Source organism: Nipponia nippon, unplaced genomic scaffold, assembly GCF_047370975.1.
Source record: "Nipponia nippon isolate SJK-2023a ecotype South Korea unplaced genomic scaffold, ASM4737097v1 scaffold_4, whole genome shotgun sequence".
In the NCBI taxonomy this organism is placed as follows: domain Eukaryota; kingdom Metazoa; phylum Chordata; class Aves; order Pelecaniformes; family Threskiornithidae; genus Nipponia; species Nipponia nippon.
Genome location: NW_028262358.1, coordinates 96,535,479 through 96,557,578, shown reverse-complemented (window position 1 = coordinate 96,557,578; position 22,100 = coordinate 96,535,479). Strand labels below are relative to the sequence as shown.

Genomic DNA, 22,100 nt, shown 5'->3' with positions numbered 1-22,100 from the left:
GCATAACAATGAAATAAAAATAATACAATTAAAATTGTGTTTTGGAACTTGATCAATTTTTTTGCCAATGGCATCAAAGCTCATGCTCAGAATTGTACATTTAGTGGAGGGAACGTCAGCTGAGGAGCAATTAGGAGACACAATCTAAGAGTTTCCATGCTAATTCATTTAAAACCCTTGTTACGTCATACAAACACAAAAATTTATACATATTTATATATATATATATATATAAAGTTGTTATTTATCAATTATATAAACATCACTTACATAGAATTGGACAATCATATCTGTAGTACAAGGCACTTCAAAAGAGAAACTTACCTTTGAACCCAGCAGCACAATAACATGAAAAGTGGCCAATTAAATCCATACAGGTAGCTTCATTTTTGCAAGGTGAACTTGAGCATTCATTGACTTCAACTTCACAGAAGGGTCCTTCATATCCAGGCACACAGTTACAGCTGTAATTATGCAAGTGGTCCTGGCAGAAACCATATTCAGAGCACTGGTTTCCAATGCAATTGTCTATATCAAGTTCACAAAATGTGCCAGTGTAACCAAGGGGACATATGCACCTGTTATTGAAATGAGAGGAGAAAAAAACAAACAACAAAAACACCAGTCTTGAATATATAGGTCAATAACGACTAATAATGTTAACAATATTTTCACTTTGAATTACTCACAAATGAATTGCAATTTTTTTCAGTCTTCTTTCTTTACCTTTATTTAGTCACTAAGTAACTGTTTCACATAGACTGCTTGCAACAGTTAAATGGAACTGCACAGTAATCAAAATGTTATCTATTTAGATAGGACAAACTAGTAGCTATATAGCTTTTAATATCAAGCTTCCAATTTAAATAAATTCCATTTGACAATATTCAAATAGAAAGCTGGTATAAACTATGACTATTATGCATTTTAAGAATTTCTTTTCTGAAAATTATTAGTTGTTTGCTACAAGATCACTAAGAGAAAAAACAATATTACATCCTGCTTGTTCTGGACATAAAATCAGTATAAAAATGCTTTATCATTAGAAACAAAGTTTGCAATTTCTGTCTGTAACTGAAAAAATCTCTGATCTATACATTTCAAAGAAATTCAGCACGATATTTTTTTCCCACAATGTAAGATAACATATAAATTTTATAAGATTGGAGATGACTCTGTCATGCCTTTCTCCCATTTTTTTTTTTAATGTGTGAATGAAAACAAAGCTGGATTATCTCATTGCTGATACACAGTTCATAAAATTAGAAAATCTCTTGTACTTGGCAATATTTTCTTTGACTGATCCTCTCCTTATCATGTCCAGAGGTCTCCTCATACAGGACGAGATAATCATACAATAATCTTACCTATTCTTGATCCATGAAGATGTTATCTAGATGCTGGAAATAACTAACATATTAAGGAAGCCTTGATTATAGCAATTTTCTCTGCTGATCCATATGGCAGAAAAGATATTTTTTCTTTATTTTTAACAGAAGTGAATGTTCATATGGCTGTTTGCTTCAGTCCTTGCTTATTATTCCTGCATTTTTATGTTAGACTTCTGGAAATTTCCACTTAGATATTTTTATATCCCTATCAAATTTCCAACAGGATAATTGTAAGTCAGTAGGAAAAAGACCCCGTGTAAGATTCTGTGTACAGAAAGGATCCTATAAAAGATAGCATGATGGTAGCTATTTTGAATGTTATTTCATGAAAGCTTCTTGCAATATAACTTTTGGACTAAGGAAGTTATAACCATATCCACCAGTGGTATACTTTGTTTTCTGTTCAGTTAGGCTCTAATTTTACCTGCAGTTCTTCTTGGCAAGAGAGAATTTGAAAGACCAAAGAACTTTGTCTATGTACAAACTAGAGATCGAGAAGGGCAGAATACCGTGGGAGCTTCATCTATCATAATATTAATGAAATACTTCTGAAGAGAAAGGAAGGGTGAAAAGGGATATGTATAAAATGAATAGCTCATAGTGTTTAATCCAATTAATTATTTTTTTTTCCCTCCCAAGGTAATCTGTGGACGTTAGTGCAGCTCTGAGAGTTCAAGAGTAGCTTCAGAGCACATAGAAAATTAGGTGATTTTTCCCTTTTATGTTGTGACTAAAAGAAGCCTACAGTAAAGAATGTATCTTTATAAGGAGATATTGTTTGTGGTTATGTGGAAGTCTACAGTGGACTGAGTTTAGAGATAGCTTAGTCATTTTCTTATAATTAAAAGGCTTTTAATCTATGGAAAAGCCAAGTACTATTAGAAAATAAAATGGTTAATTCATTAAACAGCAAAATCACAAAGTGATTGAGTCACAAGTATTATTTTTTGTATGTATATAAACAAACATCAACTGCTTTCCTTTCCACTGGCTCCTTGCAGGAAGGTCCAGGCTTCCCAGTCAGACTTCTGTCAACTTTGTGTCTTCTTGATCCCTAGGAAATTTTTTTATAATACCTGAGGCCTGACTTTGTGCTCCCTCATGTCTCAAGGTGCATCTGTATAACTGTTTTAGATCAGATGAGGAGAAAAATTCTATGATTAATTTCCTGGCTGTTCCAAACGGCAGTGTTTTGTATCACATTGCAGACCAGTATCAGAGCATGTAAAATTGATTTATTTCAGTTGAAAATAAATCAGTAGATGTGCTCCTTGGAGTACAGCTAATGCACACCAACCGCTAATGGGCTTTTAGTTCATGGACCAAAATAGAACTTGCTTGTAGTAAGCCCTCCATATCTTGTATCATCTGGTTGTGAGTTCTTCAGGACCACCATTTTTGCTTTACAGATCCACTGCTACTGCACTTCAGTACCTACTTAAAGTAAGTATAGCTACTGTATTCTCTCTTCCAACATCAGTCATTCCTTAGTAAAGGAGAAATCTTCGCCTCCTCTTGAGAGCTCCAGCTGATTCTGTTTCTCACTTTTTAAAGGAATGAAGTTCACACGAACCATCTCATACAGTTGCTTTACAGCTCAATGTAAATGTTGATTTACATGAAATTTCATTGTGCATAAACATGCAAAGCATGTGCACTTTTAGTTACCTTTAGTTGCACAGTTTCTGAATCCTCCAACATTAAAACTTCAGTATGGAAACAGCAAACAATCATACTAATTTTTCTGGTGCAATTAATCCCTTTATTTCCTTGATTAACTGGTATGCAGTCAAAAAATATTTTTTTACAGTAATGATTAGTGTGTGCATTGTGAAAATGCAACTATCCAATCATTCCTTGAAAATGTGGCTCTTATCATTAATATTGAATAGAATATTTAATTTACAACTCTCCTTAACAGGAAAGAGACGATAAAGAGAAGGAATTTTCTATAATTTCCTTATTATTACTAGTTGCGTAGCTTACTTTCAGATACCACAGAAGAACTACATAGAAACAGATGCAATGGAGAATCTTACAGTTTCAGTGTCATGCTTCTGATTCCATACTACAAGCAATGATGTTATGAGTATTGTATTTTTCAGTGCTTCAGTGTCTGACAAAACCTAAAACAACTAAAAATGGAATGTCCTTTGTTTTTCCTGCTGAAATTATAACTGGATGACTTTCAGTTTAATATGGCTTATCTCCTGCAGCAGATAAATTAAGCTCTCATTTTTTTAGACTCTTTGTTTCATATTATTTCTCAGGAAAAAATAAAATAATGAAGTTTTCTCTTGTCACTTCAGTGTGAAAAGTTTGCTTGGTTTAGCTATTAAGTATAGGTGACTACTTTCTTGCATATACAGAAGCTGTTGTGTTTTTTTTTTCTTCAGTGTAAACACGATTAGAAAATAACTTTAAAACTGGATCTTCATGTCATGTGAAGCAAAGTAACTGCCTTAAGCAGCTATTCAAGCCCAAATCTGTGACAGTGGCCCAGAACAATGTAAAACTACAAACTAATCGTGCAGAAAGAGGATTTGTTCTGTTAGTGTTTGCCAAACACATACGTTAATGCAAACAGGTGTATTCTAGTCCTCTTAATAGCAAGTTACTTTCTTACTGTGTGTTGAAGATTAAAACATCTAAGAATCATTCATTTATTGTTTATAATCCAAACTGAGGTTTAGAGGTGATAGATTCTAGAAGTTCAAATTCCTTATAAACATAATTTATAATAATCTACATCAAATTCTAATGGAATGTTTACACATAACTTTAGTACATAACATCATATATGGAAAATCTGCAAAGGAAGGCTAAAATATATTTAAATTAATACGTTAGTAATAGTCTTTATTTAAAATCTGTACTTTATAAAGTGTGTATTTTTCAAGAAAAATGGGTCATTTTTATTCAGTAAAAGTTTAAACTAGTCAGGTCTTTAAGTTTGGTCCATTTTTTGTTAACAGCATTAACATATAATAGTTACAACCTACATTAATGCATTATATATTCAACAGTACTGTGTACAAAGCAGATACAGATTGAACTGTGCATATTTCTTAAATTTAATGTATAATAGGGTAAGTGCAGTTCTGTGGGCTTTGTGTAGCACCATCTGATTGCATTTATTTGTAGCTTTAACATTTTTATAAGATTCTAAATGATCTAGGATGTTTAATAGAGGTTATTTAATCTCTAAGTCAATCTATGAAATGGGTCTTGAACACAGTTTTGTTAAACACTGTGCTGGTATAACACTGACATAGGTGAACTTCAAATATCTTTTCCTGACTGTCTTAGAAATAATATTAAGACCAATGATCTCTAAGTAATTAAGTCTTTTACACTTGTAGTAGGAAAAATACCATCAGCACATTAGATTTTAATGAATATGACCTTGCATTAATACTTCAGCAGCACTAAAATACTGAACATGATATCAAAAGCTTTGAATCATGGATTGATTTGCAGTTTTCATTTGCTGCAGAGCTGAAATGCTTCTCTACAATAAATTCAAAAAGAATTTGTATACAGATATATATGATACCAGAATTTCTATTTGTGAGTGAATCCCTAGCTCAGGAAACATGTTTTTGCCCTTATCAGAGGGATGCCTCAGCTGTGTGCTGACATATCAGTGCAGGGGCTCAGCCTTGCCATGGCCTGACCTGGCTTTCAATGGTACAAGCCTTGCTTCGTGTCCCAGTGACTGCTGCCTTCCCTGCTCCAGCTTCAGCCCTGGGAATGGCCCTTTGGGGAGGGGGACACACCTCCCAGCAAAGACCAGGAGATCCTAATGACACCTTCCAACTACATTCTTAAGGCAGACTAAAATTTCAACCTTACAAACTGGGGGAACGTTGAAAGGATGAGCATGGCACCAAAGAAAAGGTAAATATGAAGTTTTGCATTAATATTAATAGGAATAGCAATTTCTTAGCTTCACATATGTCCTCTTTTGTCCGTAGCATTAACATTGCACAATAATTTGATATGCCTATGAAATCTATGAAATAAATGTTAAATGGAGCTGCAGATAAGTCAGGCATAGAATTTAGTCTAAGAAGGAACGTATTACTCAAATGCAGATGGTTATGGCATAGCTGCAATATGTTCCTACCAATATGCAGTAGGATATAACTTTTTATCACTGAAGGTCTAGAACAGGAGGTGTGCAGGTAAGCAAGTTGGTACTAGTTAGTCCAGGCAGGGCAGCTGTCACAACATCACTACAGACTGCCTGCAATAAAGAGATTTATGACTTGTGCCATTGAGTAAATAACTGTGTACAATGGACGAATCTTTAAAATGACTGAAAAAAACCAAAGACCAGACTGAAGATGTGGTTATGCTGATCTGAGCTAGGAGGTGACCCAGCTATTTTCCATCTTGAGACAGAAGGCACATAGGAGCACTGAAGCTTGGCATTAGCAAAGACTTTCCAGTATCTCTCTACTTTGTTTTTGTTTTGTTTTGTTTTTTTATTAGAGTAGTCCAAGAAGATTAACTGCATTTACTCATTATTATTTTGTTTTCTAGTTGAAACATGAACTGCACACACATTCATAAATGGACTAAAAGGTTATTTAGTTTCACTTTGGCTTTTTGTAAGCACCTGTATTCTCTGCAGAAAAGCTGTTGATAACTTATTACAGAGATATTCCCTAAGAAATTGCGACATATATTCACCTACCTTCTGGAGTTGTAGCAAAGCGAGGAAAAGTATTTTTCCTCTTTCTCTAGTGGAAGAAGCCTATAATTGCTACAGAAAAATATGTATATCATAGCACTAACTTTATATGGCACTGCCAACTAGGTCCTGCAGTCAAATTGCATATATAGTATAGGATGAATAAACTTGAAAATGGAAAATTAGATATGAAAAAATAATCTAATCAAACAGCTTAATTTATCCAGCTGGCAGAAAATGGAAAAAGTCAAGGATGAATAAAGTAATAGAAGCTTTAAATTTTGTGATACTCAAAAGTGATCTAAATTATGTTTACTTTTCATAGTCTTGCTAGCATCATGCAAAGAAGTGTTTAATATTCTAATTAATTATTATTTAATATTCTAATTTAATATTCTATTTTGTTTAACAATGTGTCACTAGGTAAGGCTTTACTCTTTTCTAGTGAGATTAATTCAAGATTAAATTATACACACTGAAATTTATATACTCAATACTGAAAAATGAGTTGGCAATTCAAGCTTTACTGTACACTGAATCTAACTTATTAATGGGAAGTTTTCAGGCATAAAACCTTGTGAAATGCTGACCTCAGAGCTATATCTGTAGACTAAAATAGTTTTTTAAAACATATGAATTTATCATGACCTTTTAAACAATGGTAAATCCTACAATGCAGCTTCTTCAAATGTCCTAATCTAATAGTTCTCAGTACTTCTTGCTGGGCTTTCCTGGGGCTATGATAATTGTAGAACTTCATCTGAATAGACTGGACTGAAGAAACAGGAGAAACAGGACAGATATAATGGAAACTACATTGAATTTTAAATTCTGACTTTTCCCTCTGTTGCTGTCCTTCACTAAATAGACTACAGTAAAATATCTATTAGGACTTATTTCAGTTAATATCTTGGTTGTCTGAAACGTAACGTTGGCAAGGAATAAATTTACAAGAGTGAAGAAAAAAGAATAATAAAACCCCTCTTGGATTTTAAAACAGGAGTATCAAGTCCTTGAAGAATTCTTCCACTTTAGTTATTCATTAAATGCTTCTTATTGGGCCATGTTAAATCAGTTCTTCTCTTTCTTCTACTACAGAGGACATAATGAAACAATAGAGGTTCTTTTGAAAGGAAAATACAAATACTTTTTTATGTAGCAGCACTGTATATTTACTGAGGTGATGAATTTTCCCTGTTTTTTCTTTCAGGTGTATGTGACCAAAGGTCAAGAGATGCTTTTCTCTAAAGGATGTTCTGTTCCTAAAGGATGTTCTTACAGGAACTTCCTTGCTGTACTGTTAGATAAAGGCAAGGCCAAGCAGGTGGCGTAACTGCCAGACATGGCCTGCTCAATATCACTATCTCCTCCAATACAATGTCTGCCACAAGGCTCCCAATACACCAATAGATCCTAGCATGAGGAAGAAGAAACTATTGTCATGAACATCGTATTTCTTCTGACAAAGCATGCCAGATGCTGACAACTCACCCACCACTACCAGAAGGAAGCTGCCAGCCTCAGGAGCCAGAGGAGCAGGCGAAGGATGAGCATAACACCAGGAAAGGGGTAGAAACTAAGTGTGTATATAGCAATTTTAACTGTTTTATTACTATTGCTGAGACTTTATTCTGTGTTCTATTGCTGAGACTTTTCGTGTGTGGATGCAATTGGTCTATTGCATAATATGTGCTAGATTCATCATATCAACAGCTACACCATCCACTCAGTGTTAGGAGCAGTAATTCTTTGGAGAAGTTATCACTTTAAATACATGTTGATTAACTTATGTTATGATATCTCAAACAGCACAGACTCAGCTGGAAGTGCAATAATTCATTTGAATTAATAAGAGGTTTTGTGTCAGTGTGATTGAGGCCACTTTAGTTAGAAGAGAAGGCTCACTAAACCAAAGGAGTAAAACTCCTTAGACTTATTATTGTGATTATGTTGCTCTTATTATGTAGCCTTAGTGAACGTTATACTATATCATAGTTTAAAGTTCCCCCCTCACCTGGAGTGATTCCCCACCCTGAACTCAAAGAAATTTTCTGCATATATTAAATATACATCTATTGACACTACTGTCTGGAACAGTAATTTCAAAATGGGAGGAGAAACAGAATATGCCATAGCAAGGAGACAGAAAGGTAGAAAAATTACATACAACGGAGTGCTTATTTCTTGTCCTGGTTTCAGCTGGGATACAGTTAATTTTCTTCTTGGTAGCCGGAATGGGGCTGTGTTTTGGGTTTAGGATGAGAACAATGTCGATGATACACTGATGTTTTGTTCTTGCTAAGTAGTGCTAAGTGGCGCTCACACTGGTCAAGGACTTTTCAGCTTCCCATGCTCTGCCCAGTGCACAAGAAGATAGGAGGGGGCACAGCCAGGACAGCTGACCCAGACTGGCCAAGGGGCTATTCCATACCGTATGACATCATGCTCAGTATATGAGTGGGGGGAATTGGCCAGGAGAGGGGCAACAATCGCTGCTTGGGGGGATGTGCTGGCCATCGATCGGCAGGTGGTGATCAATTGTAGAGAGTATCGCTTGCTTTGTATTACTATTGTACTATTATTACTTGTTTTTATTATTATTGTTATTATTACTATTACTACTTTTCTATTTTTATTTTACTTATATTAAACTGTTCTTGTCTCAACCCACGAGTTTTCCCCTTTTGCCCTTCCGATTCTCTCCCCCATCCCACCGGTGGGGGAGCGAGCGAGCGGCTGCATGGTGCTTAGTTGCTAGCTGGGGTTAAACCACGAGATTTCTGATCTGGAAAAACCTGACAGCTTGTGGAATGTGAGACCTTAAAAGAAAGGGATGTTCTTGAAACTAAGCTGGATACTTTCCATGCGTTCCTCATCTTAGCATTACTATAAAAAGCCACCACTGGAACAATAAATTATGAGTTTAATAATAGTTTAGAAGTTAAGATTTCTTAATTAGGAGAAAAGTCTAGAGTTTTACACTAATTTTCCTTAAAAAAAAAACATTAATACATAACATTTTGGCTTACTTAATAAGTGGAGGAGATAAAGGTAAGTGATGTTTTGAATGACTACAATAGATTTAAAAATGGATATCAGTAGTGTTGTTAATGGCACTTACACATCTAATTCTCCATATATTCTGCTGACAGTTTTCTTATGTCTTCCTGAAACTACTTTGCATCAAATACAGCTCTTGATAACTGCCTTATCAAAAATGATACCCATTTTAGGATAGAAATGCAAATTGGAAGAGTCTTTCAAAAAATTGGGTGACTACAGTAGTTACGTTCAGCATTTCCTCTCCTAGTCTTTTGGTTTTAATGGTGTACTGAAAATGGGAAATAGCAATTGTTTTATTTGCTGACAGTAAATAACTCTTGGGAAATACCATAATTTTAAGGAAGGAATAGTTCAGTTCTCTTAAAAAATGCTTCACTGTCATTGAGAAACAACAATCCTCTGTCAACAGAGAAGGTGTTATACAGTAAACAGTCTGCACGTTGTCTTTGCAAAATAACCAGCTGTGTTTCTGTGGGGTCAGGTTCTCTGATAACAAAACTGTCTGCTAACACATCTAGGATTGCGATCTTAATGGCATGTTTTCTTGTTCCTTAAATAAACAGGCTGATCTGTCAACTTAATCTGTCTTTTAAAGACCAAAAAAGTAAGACTTAAGTGTTTTCTGTCAGTAGTCTGAGTCTGGATTAGCGAGCTAAATTCAAAAGTTCTTGTTTTACCAGAAGTCTTCAGACCTATTCATTTCTCGGTAAATGCTAGTGGATTTTGTAAGGTAAACATGGCTTTGTTCTTCTATCAGAATTCTTTTCCTGGTACAGACAGGAAAAACACAGGTTTGTCAGTCAAACAAAATGTCAAAATATGGTCCAGTAATTTGATACAAGAGTTGATTGCAAGCTGGCAAAAAGGAAGGATGTATACTTTGTAAGGACTCTTTGGCATAAATTCCTTTTAACTCTGGTATATTGAGAATCAATTACTTACCTGTATTTGTGTGCTTATTTGGGGATTTCAGTTATTAATACAGAAAATCCTATAAAAGTAGAGGTGGAGTGGAAGAAATTTTTAATTACTTCTATTTTAATTTTGTCCACTATTGCAACTTTTTCTAAATAGAAACATTAAAGCATATTAATTACAGTGCTTCTAAGTACAGGACACAGCATAAATTAAAGCCTTTCAAAATACATTCACAGATATTATGGAGAGATTTTAGTTATTCTGTTTTTTGTAGAGGAAAAATAAATAATTCAAGCCTGATAAAAGTAGCTGAACTCTGCTTATTGAAGAAAGCCTTTTCCATTCATTTTTCCTATACCTATAGAGTCTAATTTTCAAATATCTGCAGCATGTTACAGCTCCCTAAGGAAAGCACATACTTGACAGTTTTGTCAATATCCAGGAAAAAAAAAAGGCACAACTAACCCAGGATTTCAACTATTCACTTGAAAATTATAATTCAAGTTTTAATAAGAAAAGTCACTCCATGTCACACTCCAGGCTTATAAAGTGGTTACCATTTACTAAAATAGATGACTTGTTTATCTGAGAATTTGCATAGTTAGTTTAACTTCTTTGTCCAGCAAAGAGGAATATTTGTGAGGCTTTCCTGTGCAACATTTCAGACTACACAGTCTTTTTCAATAAGCATGCACATTCAGTGTTAGTATCCATGGCATTTTATAATCTGAGAAAAATATTACTGCAATAGCAACTCCCTTTGTAATTCTTGTTGAAAGAAAATATTTCTTCATACAGCATAAACTTCTTTATGAAGGCTTGTATAGAAAGCATCATGTTAGTACCTGTATTTATTAATTCCATCTTCACATGTGGCTCCATGTTGGCACTGGTTTACCTCACAGTCATTAATATTCTCCAGGCATGTTTGTCCTGTCCATCCAAGAGCACAGACACAGTGAGATCTCTGGTTTTCTTCATCGTAGAAGCAGCTACCTCCATTTGCACATACCTGAAGATGAGAAATACAAATACAAGAGGTTTTTGTCTACGTGTTGGGTCTTTTCCCCAATGAGTTTAACTGAATAAGCTGTTGGTAATAAATATGGTTATTTAATGTTTTTATGTTGTAATATTACAAAAGACAGATCTCCAAGAACCTAAAATACTGAATGTCATTAAATCAATATATCAATTCATTGTTTAGTTGGAAAGAGGCATTTATGATTCAAATTAACAGTGCCATTATCATAACTGACCTTAAAATGTGCTTGTTTTCGGAGGGATGATAGTGAACTAGTCTGTTATTTTTCCATTGAAAGAGTAGAACAACTGTTCCTGTGCTTAAAATCTATGTATAATTTAATTGAATTTGTGGCTATCAGGAAAAAAATGAATAATTTTTAAATTTTAATAATAATTCTGATTCACAACCTATCCTTGAATCTTTTTTATTTCAATATATATATATTACATCTATGCTCTGGGAAAACCAGAACCTTCTTTCTTTTCAGCCTGTAGATATTGAAAAAATAATAAAGTAAGACTGGAACAGCATTTTCTCTTTTAGCTTTTATTTACTAATATTACTTACTAAAACAGTATTTCCTGTATTCTTCAAAAATTACAGAAAGTTCTAGGTCAGAATGAATGCTCCTTTCTTCGTTTTACTTTTAGGGTACCATTTCATTTCCATGAAAATTTTTCCAGTGTAAAACCACATAACTACATTTTCATTTCAAAGCAATTAAGACCTCTCCTTCTAATCAATTGGTTTCTAAAGAAAATGGTGTCTGGAAGATGAGCTAATGCACTAGTACTTCAGTTTGATTGAGTCTGAATCTCTTTATAATGTCATTAAGATTTGTAATAATAACAGTTCTTGGCAGAAATCCTCTAATATTCATTTGTCTTTGATTAAGTTTTAAATTGACCTTTAAATTAAGAGATTTTTGCTATGCTCTCAGTACTGAATTTTAGACTTAACTTGGGATCCTTTTTCAATAGGACAACTTCTTGAAGAAAAGCACAGCTCAACATAAATGCAAAGAAAACTCCTGTGTGTATAGTTTTTGAAACATTATCTTTTTTGATTTTTATGTGTCTTCTTACTTTTTTATTTAAACATTTCTGCAGGATTCTGTCCTGAGGCTTACTATATTCTCAAAGCTTAAATAGGTCCAATAAGCTTACATTCAAGAAACCATCTAGAAAAAACTTAGACAATTAAGACAAAGGTTATATTTCAATATTGCCACAATATTATTATATTATATTCTTATGCAATTTTGATACTTTCTACTGTGAAGAAGGGTGTTATCCTTTAAGATGTTAGTGCAATCTAAAGCAGCTTTAAATTAAAATTAAAGCTGTGGAAGATATTTTTAGCATCAAATCTAGTTAGCAGTTTTCTCTATCAGATGGATTTTTATCTCTGCTGTAAAATAAATTCCCTATCAGTTTAAATACTGAAAGCTCTGAGTTAGAATGATTAAGGATTTTATAAGAAACTAAGGCTAAATAAATTTATTAATCTATTACTAAAACCTTACTAAACACCACACCATTGTGGTTTTCTAAACTTCAAACCTGCATTGTGGTTTTCTAAAGTTCCTACAAAGATTTGTTACTTTTTTTTTTAATACAAGAAATACTTTTAAATGAAAATAATTAGACAAATGGTCTTTTAGAAAGAGCAGCATCCTCACATCTGTCAGCTTTTTCTTTTTCTCAAAGTAAATCTTCCTCATAGTTAGGATTAAACACAAATCTTATGATTTAACAGAATATAAAAAAGGGCTCTTCTGGTCAGTCTGTTCATCACACTTCTGTCTACGGCAAGTACTTTAAAACAAATCTGCTTTATTATGTAGTCTTGATAAAAACATAAGAATCGCTTCCTTCTAATAGCAACCAGGAAATGTTATTACAGCAAGGAAAGATAACTAGTCCCTAGATGATTACATTTTATTCTTCTCCTTTCTTCACTCTGCAGTAATTGAGGGAAGGAACCCTACTATATGGCTGTCTCTTCTCTACATGTCATCTGTTGTCCGTTGCTCGAGATAAGACACTGAGCTATAAGGATCTTACTCAGTGCAATCATTGTTTCCTAACACTTCTTCCATCTTACTTCTCCTGGAATTCTCTGCAGTTTGAATGAAACTGTACTTTTTATATATATACATATATATACACATACATATATGTATTTTTTTTTTCTCCTGAGGCATATAATTTTACTTCAGTCTTCAGGCTTTATTACCAAAAAATCAATTGCACCTGGATATATAAAATTTTCCAAAACTGTAATTTTAGTTTATCTGCCCTATGTTCTTTTGTGGAGTAGTGGTACATTAAGCAAGTAGATAAAAATTTTCTTAAAACAAATAAAAAAACAAAAAAATCCCTCCTCAAAACAAAAATATCAGAATTTCAAGAAATATTTGCAGAAAAATCTGGAAGAAATTATGAAAATAAAAATTGGAAAAGTATGATTAATATGAGATAAACACTGCTTAATTTAAGTGCTTGTACATTTAACCTTTACCTACATTGTAGATGCTATTGAATTATTCCTCATGGAGCAAATGCTTAAATTCCTTATATTGCCTATAAGCAGAACCTGATGCCTTTCTTGTTCTCCAGAATATGAGTTAGTTCTCCTAATTTATGCAGACTCAGTTCCACTCTGTTTCCTTTAATTCAATTTTGGTACTCTGGTTCCTGACAATTAAGCATTATTTTTCCATTCCATAACTGCAGTAAGTACTGTTAAAGCAGTTTCTAAGAAACAAACTTTGTAGAGAACTATATAAAAAATATATTTGTATAGATGCCTATATTGCTCAGCATCTAAAACCTTACCTGCAATGTCTACTAGCACTAGTAATTGAAGAGTCATTGAATTTCTTATTTTGGAGATTAATTTCATACAACAATCCTGAAATTCACAGATGTCACATGTCCTTTGCAAATGTACACACTAAATTCCATCCTACTTTTCCAGATCATTTCTCCAATGTGGTGTCAGATTCAGTTTTATCATGTGTAATTTATTCCACCATTCAGAAAGAAAATACTGAGTGGAACAGGGTGCAAGTCAGGCTCTTGCAGAACACTACTTACTATTTCCCTTGGACATTTGTCCAGGCAACTACTGCTAGAATAATTGAGTATCGTTATCTTATCTGTTTTACATCAAGCTGTAGCAGGTGCATTGTTTCACTAGTTTGCTTATGAGATTACTACATGAGAAGCTGATCTAAGTCAACTTTTGTAAAAGCATTTTACTTTGCCACTTCTATTCTTGTTATAGGAAGAAAATAAATTGCCTTGAAGTTATTCATATCTGGCAATTTTTGGCCAACTACACCTCTTTTTTACCTTTTTTTTTTTTTTTAAACTTTCTTACAAATAACCCTTTTTCCAGAAACTTTAAATGGATTGATTATCATTACTTTCCTTTAGATAAATGAAAAAGACTTTACTTCTGGATATATATGAATGTATACAATCATATAAGACATAAAATAATGTCTGCCTTTTCCTACTTTTCCTGTTTTCACTATCCTGTACAGGTTCTCAAAGACAAACAGTGATTCAAAGACAGCCACCTTCAAATTTTTTTGTCAAGTTCCCCAGAGCAATCTTCTATTAAAGCATCTAAGTATTTTCTTTCTTGTTTGAATATTGAAAAGTTTACCTTAAAACAAGAAGGCATAACTTGAAAACACCACCAAGGTTTGAGGCCCACAAGCCTCTCTTTATATATAAATTCATTAAACAGATTGACAAAAATACATACACACAAATTGTTTTCATGAAGGCATTTAAAAATCTGTTTAAATGAAACTATCAGTGCAGTATTTGCAATATGTCAGAACTGCAAAGTCAACCTCTAATCTGAAAGTCAAGCATCACATCATGTCACATGCATCACAAGCAACCGAGATTTGCTGAAGAGAGAGTTATTTGCAGGTACAACTTTGAGGTTAACCAGAAAAGCCTTACTTTTCTAGCTTTCAAGATCTTTTAAGTGTTTTGTTTTGTTTTGTTTTGTTTTGTTTTGTTTTGTTTTGTTTTGTTTTGTTTTGTTTTCCCCTCATAATACATCAAGCTCAAAGAACGCAACGTAAGCATCCGTACTGTATTTATATCACTCTTCTATGATTTATGTGATTGCCTTACTTCTACACATGCAGAAACTGTATAAACTTGCACAGCATGTAAGGACCAGGACAAGCATGAAAGTGGTAGCCCTTCTAAACCCTAAGTATGCATTGAGCACATAGATATTTCCATTCAGAAGGCTGGAATGGTAATCCTGTCTGCAAATGCAACAGGGTAACTTGGGATCATTTGGCTCATAAAAAGACAAAACAACTTCCAAGGGAATTATGCAAGTGGAGCTCAATAATCCAGTTGGACACAACTTTAGTACCATAAAGACGTAGATAGACACTGAGAGGAATTTTCAGAGATGGTTCAGTTCCTAATTCATATGGGAATTATTTTTAACAAACCAAGTTGATGCCCACTAAGTGTGTCTGTTTACATTTTAAAACTGAAAATAGAATAAAAAATAATTGAAAAGTATTTTTTAACTCTTATGATTTCTTTTAAAAAACAATAGCCATTGGCCAAGATCTTGAAGTTCCCATAGTTACTGCTACTATTTCAAATCTTTTCTTAGGAAATGCTAACGGAACCTATGATTTTGTAAGCTTGCTGACAGAGTTTTGGAAAACTAGTTTTTTGAGGGAAGCAATAAAATGACTCGATGGGACTTAGCCACGGACACTAAAAATAATCACACATCTTAGGATGCCTCTTCATTTGCGATTGTTAGGGTCACAGGTGGGCTTTTGAAGTGAATAATCTCTCCAGCGATGTGCTGGAGTTCCCATCACTGGAGGTTTTCTAGATGTGATTGGACAGGGTACTAGATAATCTCATCTAGGCTCCCTTTCCTATGAAAGGTTGGACTAGATGGTCTTTTGAGGTTGCTTCCAACCTGGGTGTTCTGTTATTCTGTGGTTCTATGATCTACGCCTAGTATGCTGCGCTACAGCTATTTATTATTACCACTGCTCTTACCAATTCTCTGTGAACTCCTGTTAGTAAAAATATTGGGGTTTGTAGCATACATCCTATATTCAAATGGGACAAGGATATTTTCTTTATTTCTTTTGACGTCTTCCAGAGTAGATGAGAGAAGAAAAGATATTATAATATGAAGTGGCTGAATTTGATCTTGTTGGACGTTATTAAAGATGCCAAAATTTTGATTTATTTGGAGGTCCTTCATAATTCTAGGTACAGGGCAGGCAGGCTTTATCTGGTTACAAAATTAGATTTTGAAATTTAAAGGAAGATATCCCTTGTTTTAATACATTCACATTTCTTTTTTTTTTAATATTTATTTTAAGATAAATTATAAATAAAATAATATTAAAAACAACCTTAATGTTTTAAGTGTTGTGCTGGGAAAGGGAAAAAAACCCCAACACATTAGTATCATTATACATTTATATAGAGATAAAAGAGCCCAAATGACTTAAATCTACTTTTTGTTATTGAGAAAATATTAAAAATAGTACCATTCTTTTCAGCTTATTGTGCTGAATGCACAGAAGTAAAGCAGTTCAGCACAACTAAGGTACCATTGGAAATGGAAAAGAAATGACAGAATGCAAAAATATATACTTACTTTCCAGCCGCAAAGAATAAATAAAGAATTAAATGCTGAATTATGTAATTTACTGAATAATATAAACCTTTAATTTCAAATTATTACTTACACTACTTCAAAAAGTATTCAAATATTCCTTTGTTTGAATAAGGCCTTTATTTTTTCAAATAAGTAAATTATATTACTTTAATGATCTGTAGGCTAAGAAAACAAGTAAAATCCAAATATATAACTCCTTTAATTTAGTTTCTATTCCCTTTCCCATTAGAAAATCTACTAATTATTCACACTATGCCCAAATTAAATGTCTCATACAGTAAGTATATACAGATACATACATATATTATTAAATTTTTTTCGCACATGACATTTATGATGGTCTATGAAATGTTTGTATGAATAAATTATATATGTCTGAGGGCTTTTAAGCAAATATTACAGTAAAATGTTTTAGTAGCTCCCATCAGCATCCTTGGCACACCATCACCTCCCATCCTAACTAGCCATAATGATTATTGCATCATTATGGTGTTATACCATGTACAATAAATTTGCACTCAGTATGACATTTTAAATCATAAAAATGTTAAAATTTACCAGATGCTGAACAATTTAAATATAAACCTTTGAGCCAATGAGTATTTCAGTGTTACATTTCATATTCATTGGTAAGTGTGTACCCATGGACTTCAAGGTGACATAAATGTTGATTGCTTCTTTGTAAACACATTGCCTGCTCTGCATAGTATATTTTTATGGTGAATGTATTTCAATAAAAGAATTGATTAAGCCTTTGAAACACTGGTTATCATGTTTGAGCAGCTGTTTGAAAGGGCTATATAGCATTGTGTACATAGCTTTTAAAATAACTATGATCATAAAAAAGTGCAACGGTATTTTACTTTATCCCATATTCTAATCTCAGTAACTCACAGGCCTGGGTCTGTAGTCCACCCTGATGTGAATGAATCCTACCCAAACCAGTAATTTAATTGAAAAGGTCACTAAAGGGAAGTGAGAAGGATATAGCAAATACATTTCTTAAAGACATTTCGGTACAAAATGGATGCTATTTTGGCCTAAGCATTGCCAGTGTCTAACTTAAAGATTTCTAGACTACTTTGAATGTACAAAAATCACATTCATTACTATATTCTGTGAGCATTTAAGAGTAACTTGCAAGGAGAATTTTGATTTTTTCTAACCACATTTTCAGCTCTCATTACAGCGTAGTTTGTTTTGCTTTATTTTTTTTTTTATTGATTATGGTCTTTATTTTTGTTTTTAATGGAAATTAAGCTCTTGTCATTCTTTCTGTGCATTGGTGTACCATCAGTCTTCTCTCTAGTGACTTTTAAACATATCAAACATTTCAAGGAAATTTCTCCTTAAGTTCCTAGAAGTTTCACAACACAGCAGCAGCAAGCAGGGGACAGAAGGAGACATCAGCGAGTAAACGTATAAAGAGCAAGAAAGCCAGAGCTCAGGCATTACACAGTTTGTCGGACAATGACCAGACTAGTCACATCATGCACTTTTGGATGTGCATGTTACACAGGAAAGAGGAAGGTTAGCATGAGAATATATCAAGAATGAGTACTGTGTTTAGGAAACCCATGGGAAATGAGGCTTTGTCAGTTCACTGCTCTTAGAATAACTTGTTTGATTTCCCAAAAACACTGGGGGGAATATACCACTTTATCCTACCTCTGTGTTTCCAATACATGGTGATAAACACGTGTAATTAAATCCATGAGATTTATCCATACACAGTGCTCCTGGGGCACAGCTTATATTGTAGAATAGGCAGGCGTCAATATCCAGTTCACATCTTTCACCTTCAAAACCTGCACCACAAAGAGAATGTTTAATCACAGTTCATTCAGAATATTGACATTATGTCTGTTCAGGGTGTTAGCAGTTAACACCATTCTACTAGAGTAATTTGGCGGTTTTATTTCCAAAACAAAGTGAAAAAGTGGGATTCTTCATAAAAATGTTCATTGCATACATTGAGATATATTGCTATTTTTATGGTGTTGTTTCTTAAACTTAAATATTTGGATGACATTTTCTTTGTTCTGTTTAGAAAATACAATAAATTTCCAATTACTCACCTATAGGGCAAGTGCACTTAAAATGATCTTCATAGTCAACACATGTTCCTCCGTTTTCACACAAACTGGAACCACAGTTATCAATTTGCACCTCACAGAATTCTCCTGGGGTTGAAAAAAAAATCCTAAAAAGGTTAAGAATTAATATCATGTTCTTAACAAAAAGCCAAGAACAATATTAGTAATATTGGTAAAATAACTATTGCTTTAAATAATCTTTCTGGAAATTGGTTAGAATTTAAAGACCTTGTGTAAGTTTCCAGACTCCTTTCTCTCCATGTATAAAAAAAAAAAAATCTCAAGGTGTTAAAGAAAAAGGTCAAAACAAACTTTTTCAGCATTATAAAACAATTTTAGATGGGACCCAAAATGGGGATACTGAGCTGAAGAAGGAGGATTTTCACTGGAAATAATTATCTGAAATGGAGGTAATACCTTTGCATTTTCTTCTGCGTTTTACTGCTGCATGAGTTGTCTCTACTCAAGACTTTCAATACTATTATGTATATATTCATTGTGTCTTTTCTGAGTTCCATTTTGGCTAGGTAAAAGCTAGTCCACATTTGTCTGAGGTAACCTTTAGTGTCATTCCACTGAACAATTACTTGCTCATTTAGCTGAAGACTTTTTTTTAGCTCAGCAGGAAGAAATAACTGAACTTGTAACTGGATAGTTCTAAAAAAATGTACGGAAGAGAAATATATATCTGCCAATGTGATAAGAGTCAATAAGGAAGACTGTCAGCTTTACCGTTAGTCTTGGAAAACCAGTAGATTTGACAGGAAAGAAAACACATTAAGGTTTTCTCCTTATCCTTTTTTGTACTGAAAACAATATAATGAATTATCTGTGAAGGTTCTTGAGGTTTTTTTCTTGTTATTGGTGTGCTATTGTTCCTTTTTCCATGATAATTTTTTTTATTTTTAATTTACTATTTCAACAGCAGGAGTTCCATAATTTTTTTTTTTTCAATTTTAGAAAAGATAAAGAATAGAGAAAGGAAAAGTGAAACAATCTTTGCTGTTGAGAAAACTAGAAGAAGGTGGAGGAGTTTTGAAAAGTTTCAAAGAGGAAAACTTCAAAAAGAAAATGAGAGTAGACTACTGATGTTTTTACCACCAACTTGTTTGTAATCAGTGTTACTTCACTCAGTGGCTTAAGATGAAAAAATGAGAGAGCTGTACAGGAGAAAAATGTTTGGGAGAGATGTACAAGAAATTGGGATCGTTTCTTTAATCAGATAATATGTTCTGTAAAATGTTGTGTCAAAAGTTAGCATTTTGTTGGAAATTCTTCATATGGCAAAAAAAGAAATAATTTTACTTCAAATAATGAAATAATTTTTAAATTTTTAATCAGTGCTCCTTTTGATCTAAAGCCAGAGACATCAGGACAATATGAACTAATAGTATAAAATTTGGTAAGGAATGACTATGTCTCTGTTTCAGCAAAGCATTTCTGTCAATTTAATTCACTTTAGTCCATTCCTAATGTAAAACACTTAAGCTTTGAGAAACATACACTGCATCTTTTAATATGCTGGAATGGAGTGTCCAACTAAGACCTAAAGATTGCTTTTTATCAACTTCTATAAATGTAAACAGGAATGTACTTACTAAGGCCTTAATGCTGTGATTTGTTGGCCAGAAATCTTGGGCCAACAGGTGCTGAACCACATGTAGAATCTCATGTATTTACAGAGAGGTTAACCAGCATGCTATACAGACATTTAATGTTTATTTTGTCCCTTTGCTGCTCAGCCAAAAATAACCCTGTATTAACCTATATGAATTTTTCAACAGCCAAGATTATATTTTACTGTAAGTAAGTTATAAAGCTTACTAAGTTAGAAACATTTTTTTAGGTTTATTATTACTGTAAAATTTAAAAAAAATAGAGAAAACAAGAAATGATATACTTCTTGCTGTTTCTTATTATAATATAATATGTAATATTACATGGGCAACTATGGACAACATGACCTTACATTTACAAGACTCTCATTTGCTCACTTTGTATTGACACTAATGGTAACTATGTGTATCTGTAACTCTGGGGAGATACCATCATGATTAATACTTTTAGAAAGCCATGCTATCAGCCAGGACAGGAGTTATAAAATGTAACTTTGTGTAATATTGGTTGGCAAAAAGACATGCTAAAAAATAAATACATATTTTAATTATGAAATCAACTGAAATACATTCAGAAAGTTGCTATCTCCTAGGAAATGTGGGAGTTTTTTTTCTTTTTTTTTCATATTTTTTCTTAATGAGGTCTGGAAGGCAAAATTGGAAAAAAAAAAAAAAGCTGGGAATAAACTTCGCCTCAATATGTATCTTGGATCCATTTTTTCATATTTATTCATGAGGGTGGAGCTGTCTTTTCCAAGAAACCCTTATGAATAAATATTAGTATAATAAAACTGGCTTAAAAATTATTTTGCTATAAATCTGAAATCCTTATAACGGCTGTATTCTTTAAGCAAACTGTTCAACTTTTCCCTGCCACAATGAGGTCAAGAAAACCTAGTAACTCCAAACTGTTATAAAATTTATTAGAATCTGAATACTGCTGAGAAATGCATAATTTATGGTATTAAGATCTGATTAAGTGCTAAATGGATGTCAGGAGAGATCTCCACAGTAATCCACTTAGCTTTTAATGCCTAATTATCACTTCATAGTGAGTGAGGGCTGAATAATTGAGAAATGCAATACTTAGAGAACTCAAACAAGATTTTTGTGTGCAATTAAGCATGTTATTCTTCTATCAGAAATAAGTTCAGTAGGTAGAAGGAATAAAGGAAAAAATAAAGAAATTATACAATGTAAGAGGGAGGGAAAATAATTTGATTACAGTTTACTGTTGGACTGTTTATTTTTAAAAATGACCTTACACATTTTTTACCTAAGTATCTGTTCTTATGAGTTAAATTGTTTAATTACAAATTCTAGGCCCAAGATATCAGTGAAATAGTGTGACCACAAACAGGTACAAACTGAGGTTACGCATGAATATCATGAAACATTTTTTTACGGCAAAGGTGACCAAGCACTAGAACAGGTTGCCCAGAGAGGTGGTGGAGTCTCTGTCCCTGGAGATATTCAAAAATCATCTGGACACAGTCCTGGGCAACCTGGTCTAGGTGACCCTGCTTGAGAAAGGGAGTTGGACAAGATGACCTCCAGAGGTCCCTTTCGAACCTCAATCATTCT

General features: G+C 33.4%; 1 protein-coding gene across 1 annotated transcript in view; it reads right to left on the bottom strand.

Moving 5' to 3' along the window:
* EYS (EGF-like photoreceptor maintenance factor) overlaps nucleotides 1–22,100 on the bottom strand; it is a 923,675-nt gene that overhangs the window by 781,935 nt on the left and 119,640 nt on the right. The window contains exons 8-11 of the mRNA XM_087776394.1: nucleotides 18,883–18,987; nucleotides 18,473–18,612; nucleotides 10,917–11,083; nucleotides 325–578 (exon numbers count right to left, since the gene is read on the bottom strand). Coding sequence (XP_087632520.1) covers nucleotides 325–578; nucleotides 10,917–11,083; nucleotides 18,473–18,612; nucleotides 18,883–18,987 — 666 coding nt within the window. The remainder of the gene's footprint in view (nucleotides 1–324; nucleotides 579–10,916; nucleotides 11,084–18,472; nucleotides 18,613–18,882; nucleotides 18,988–22,100) is intronic.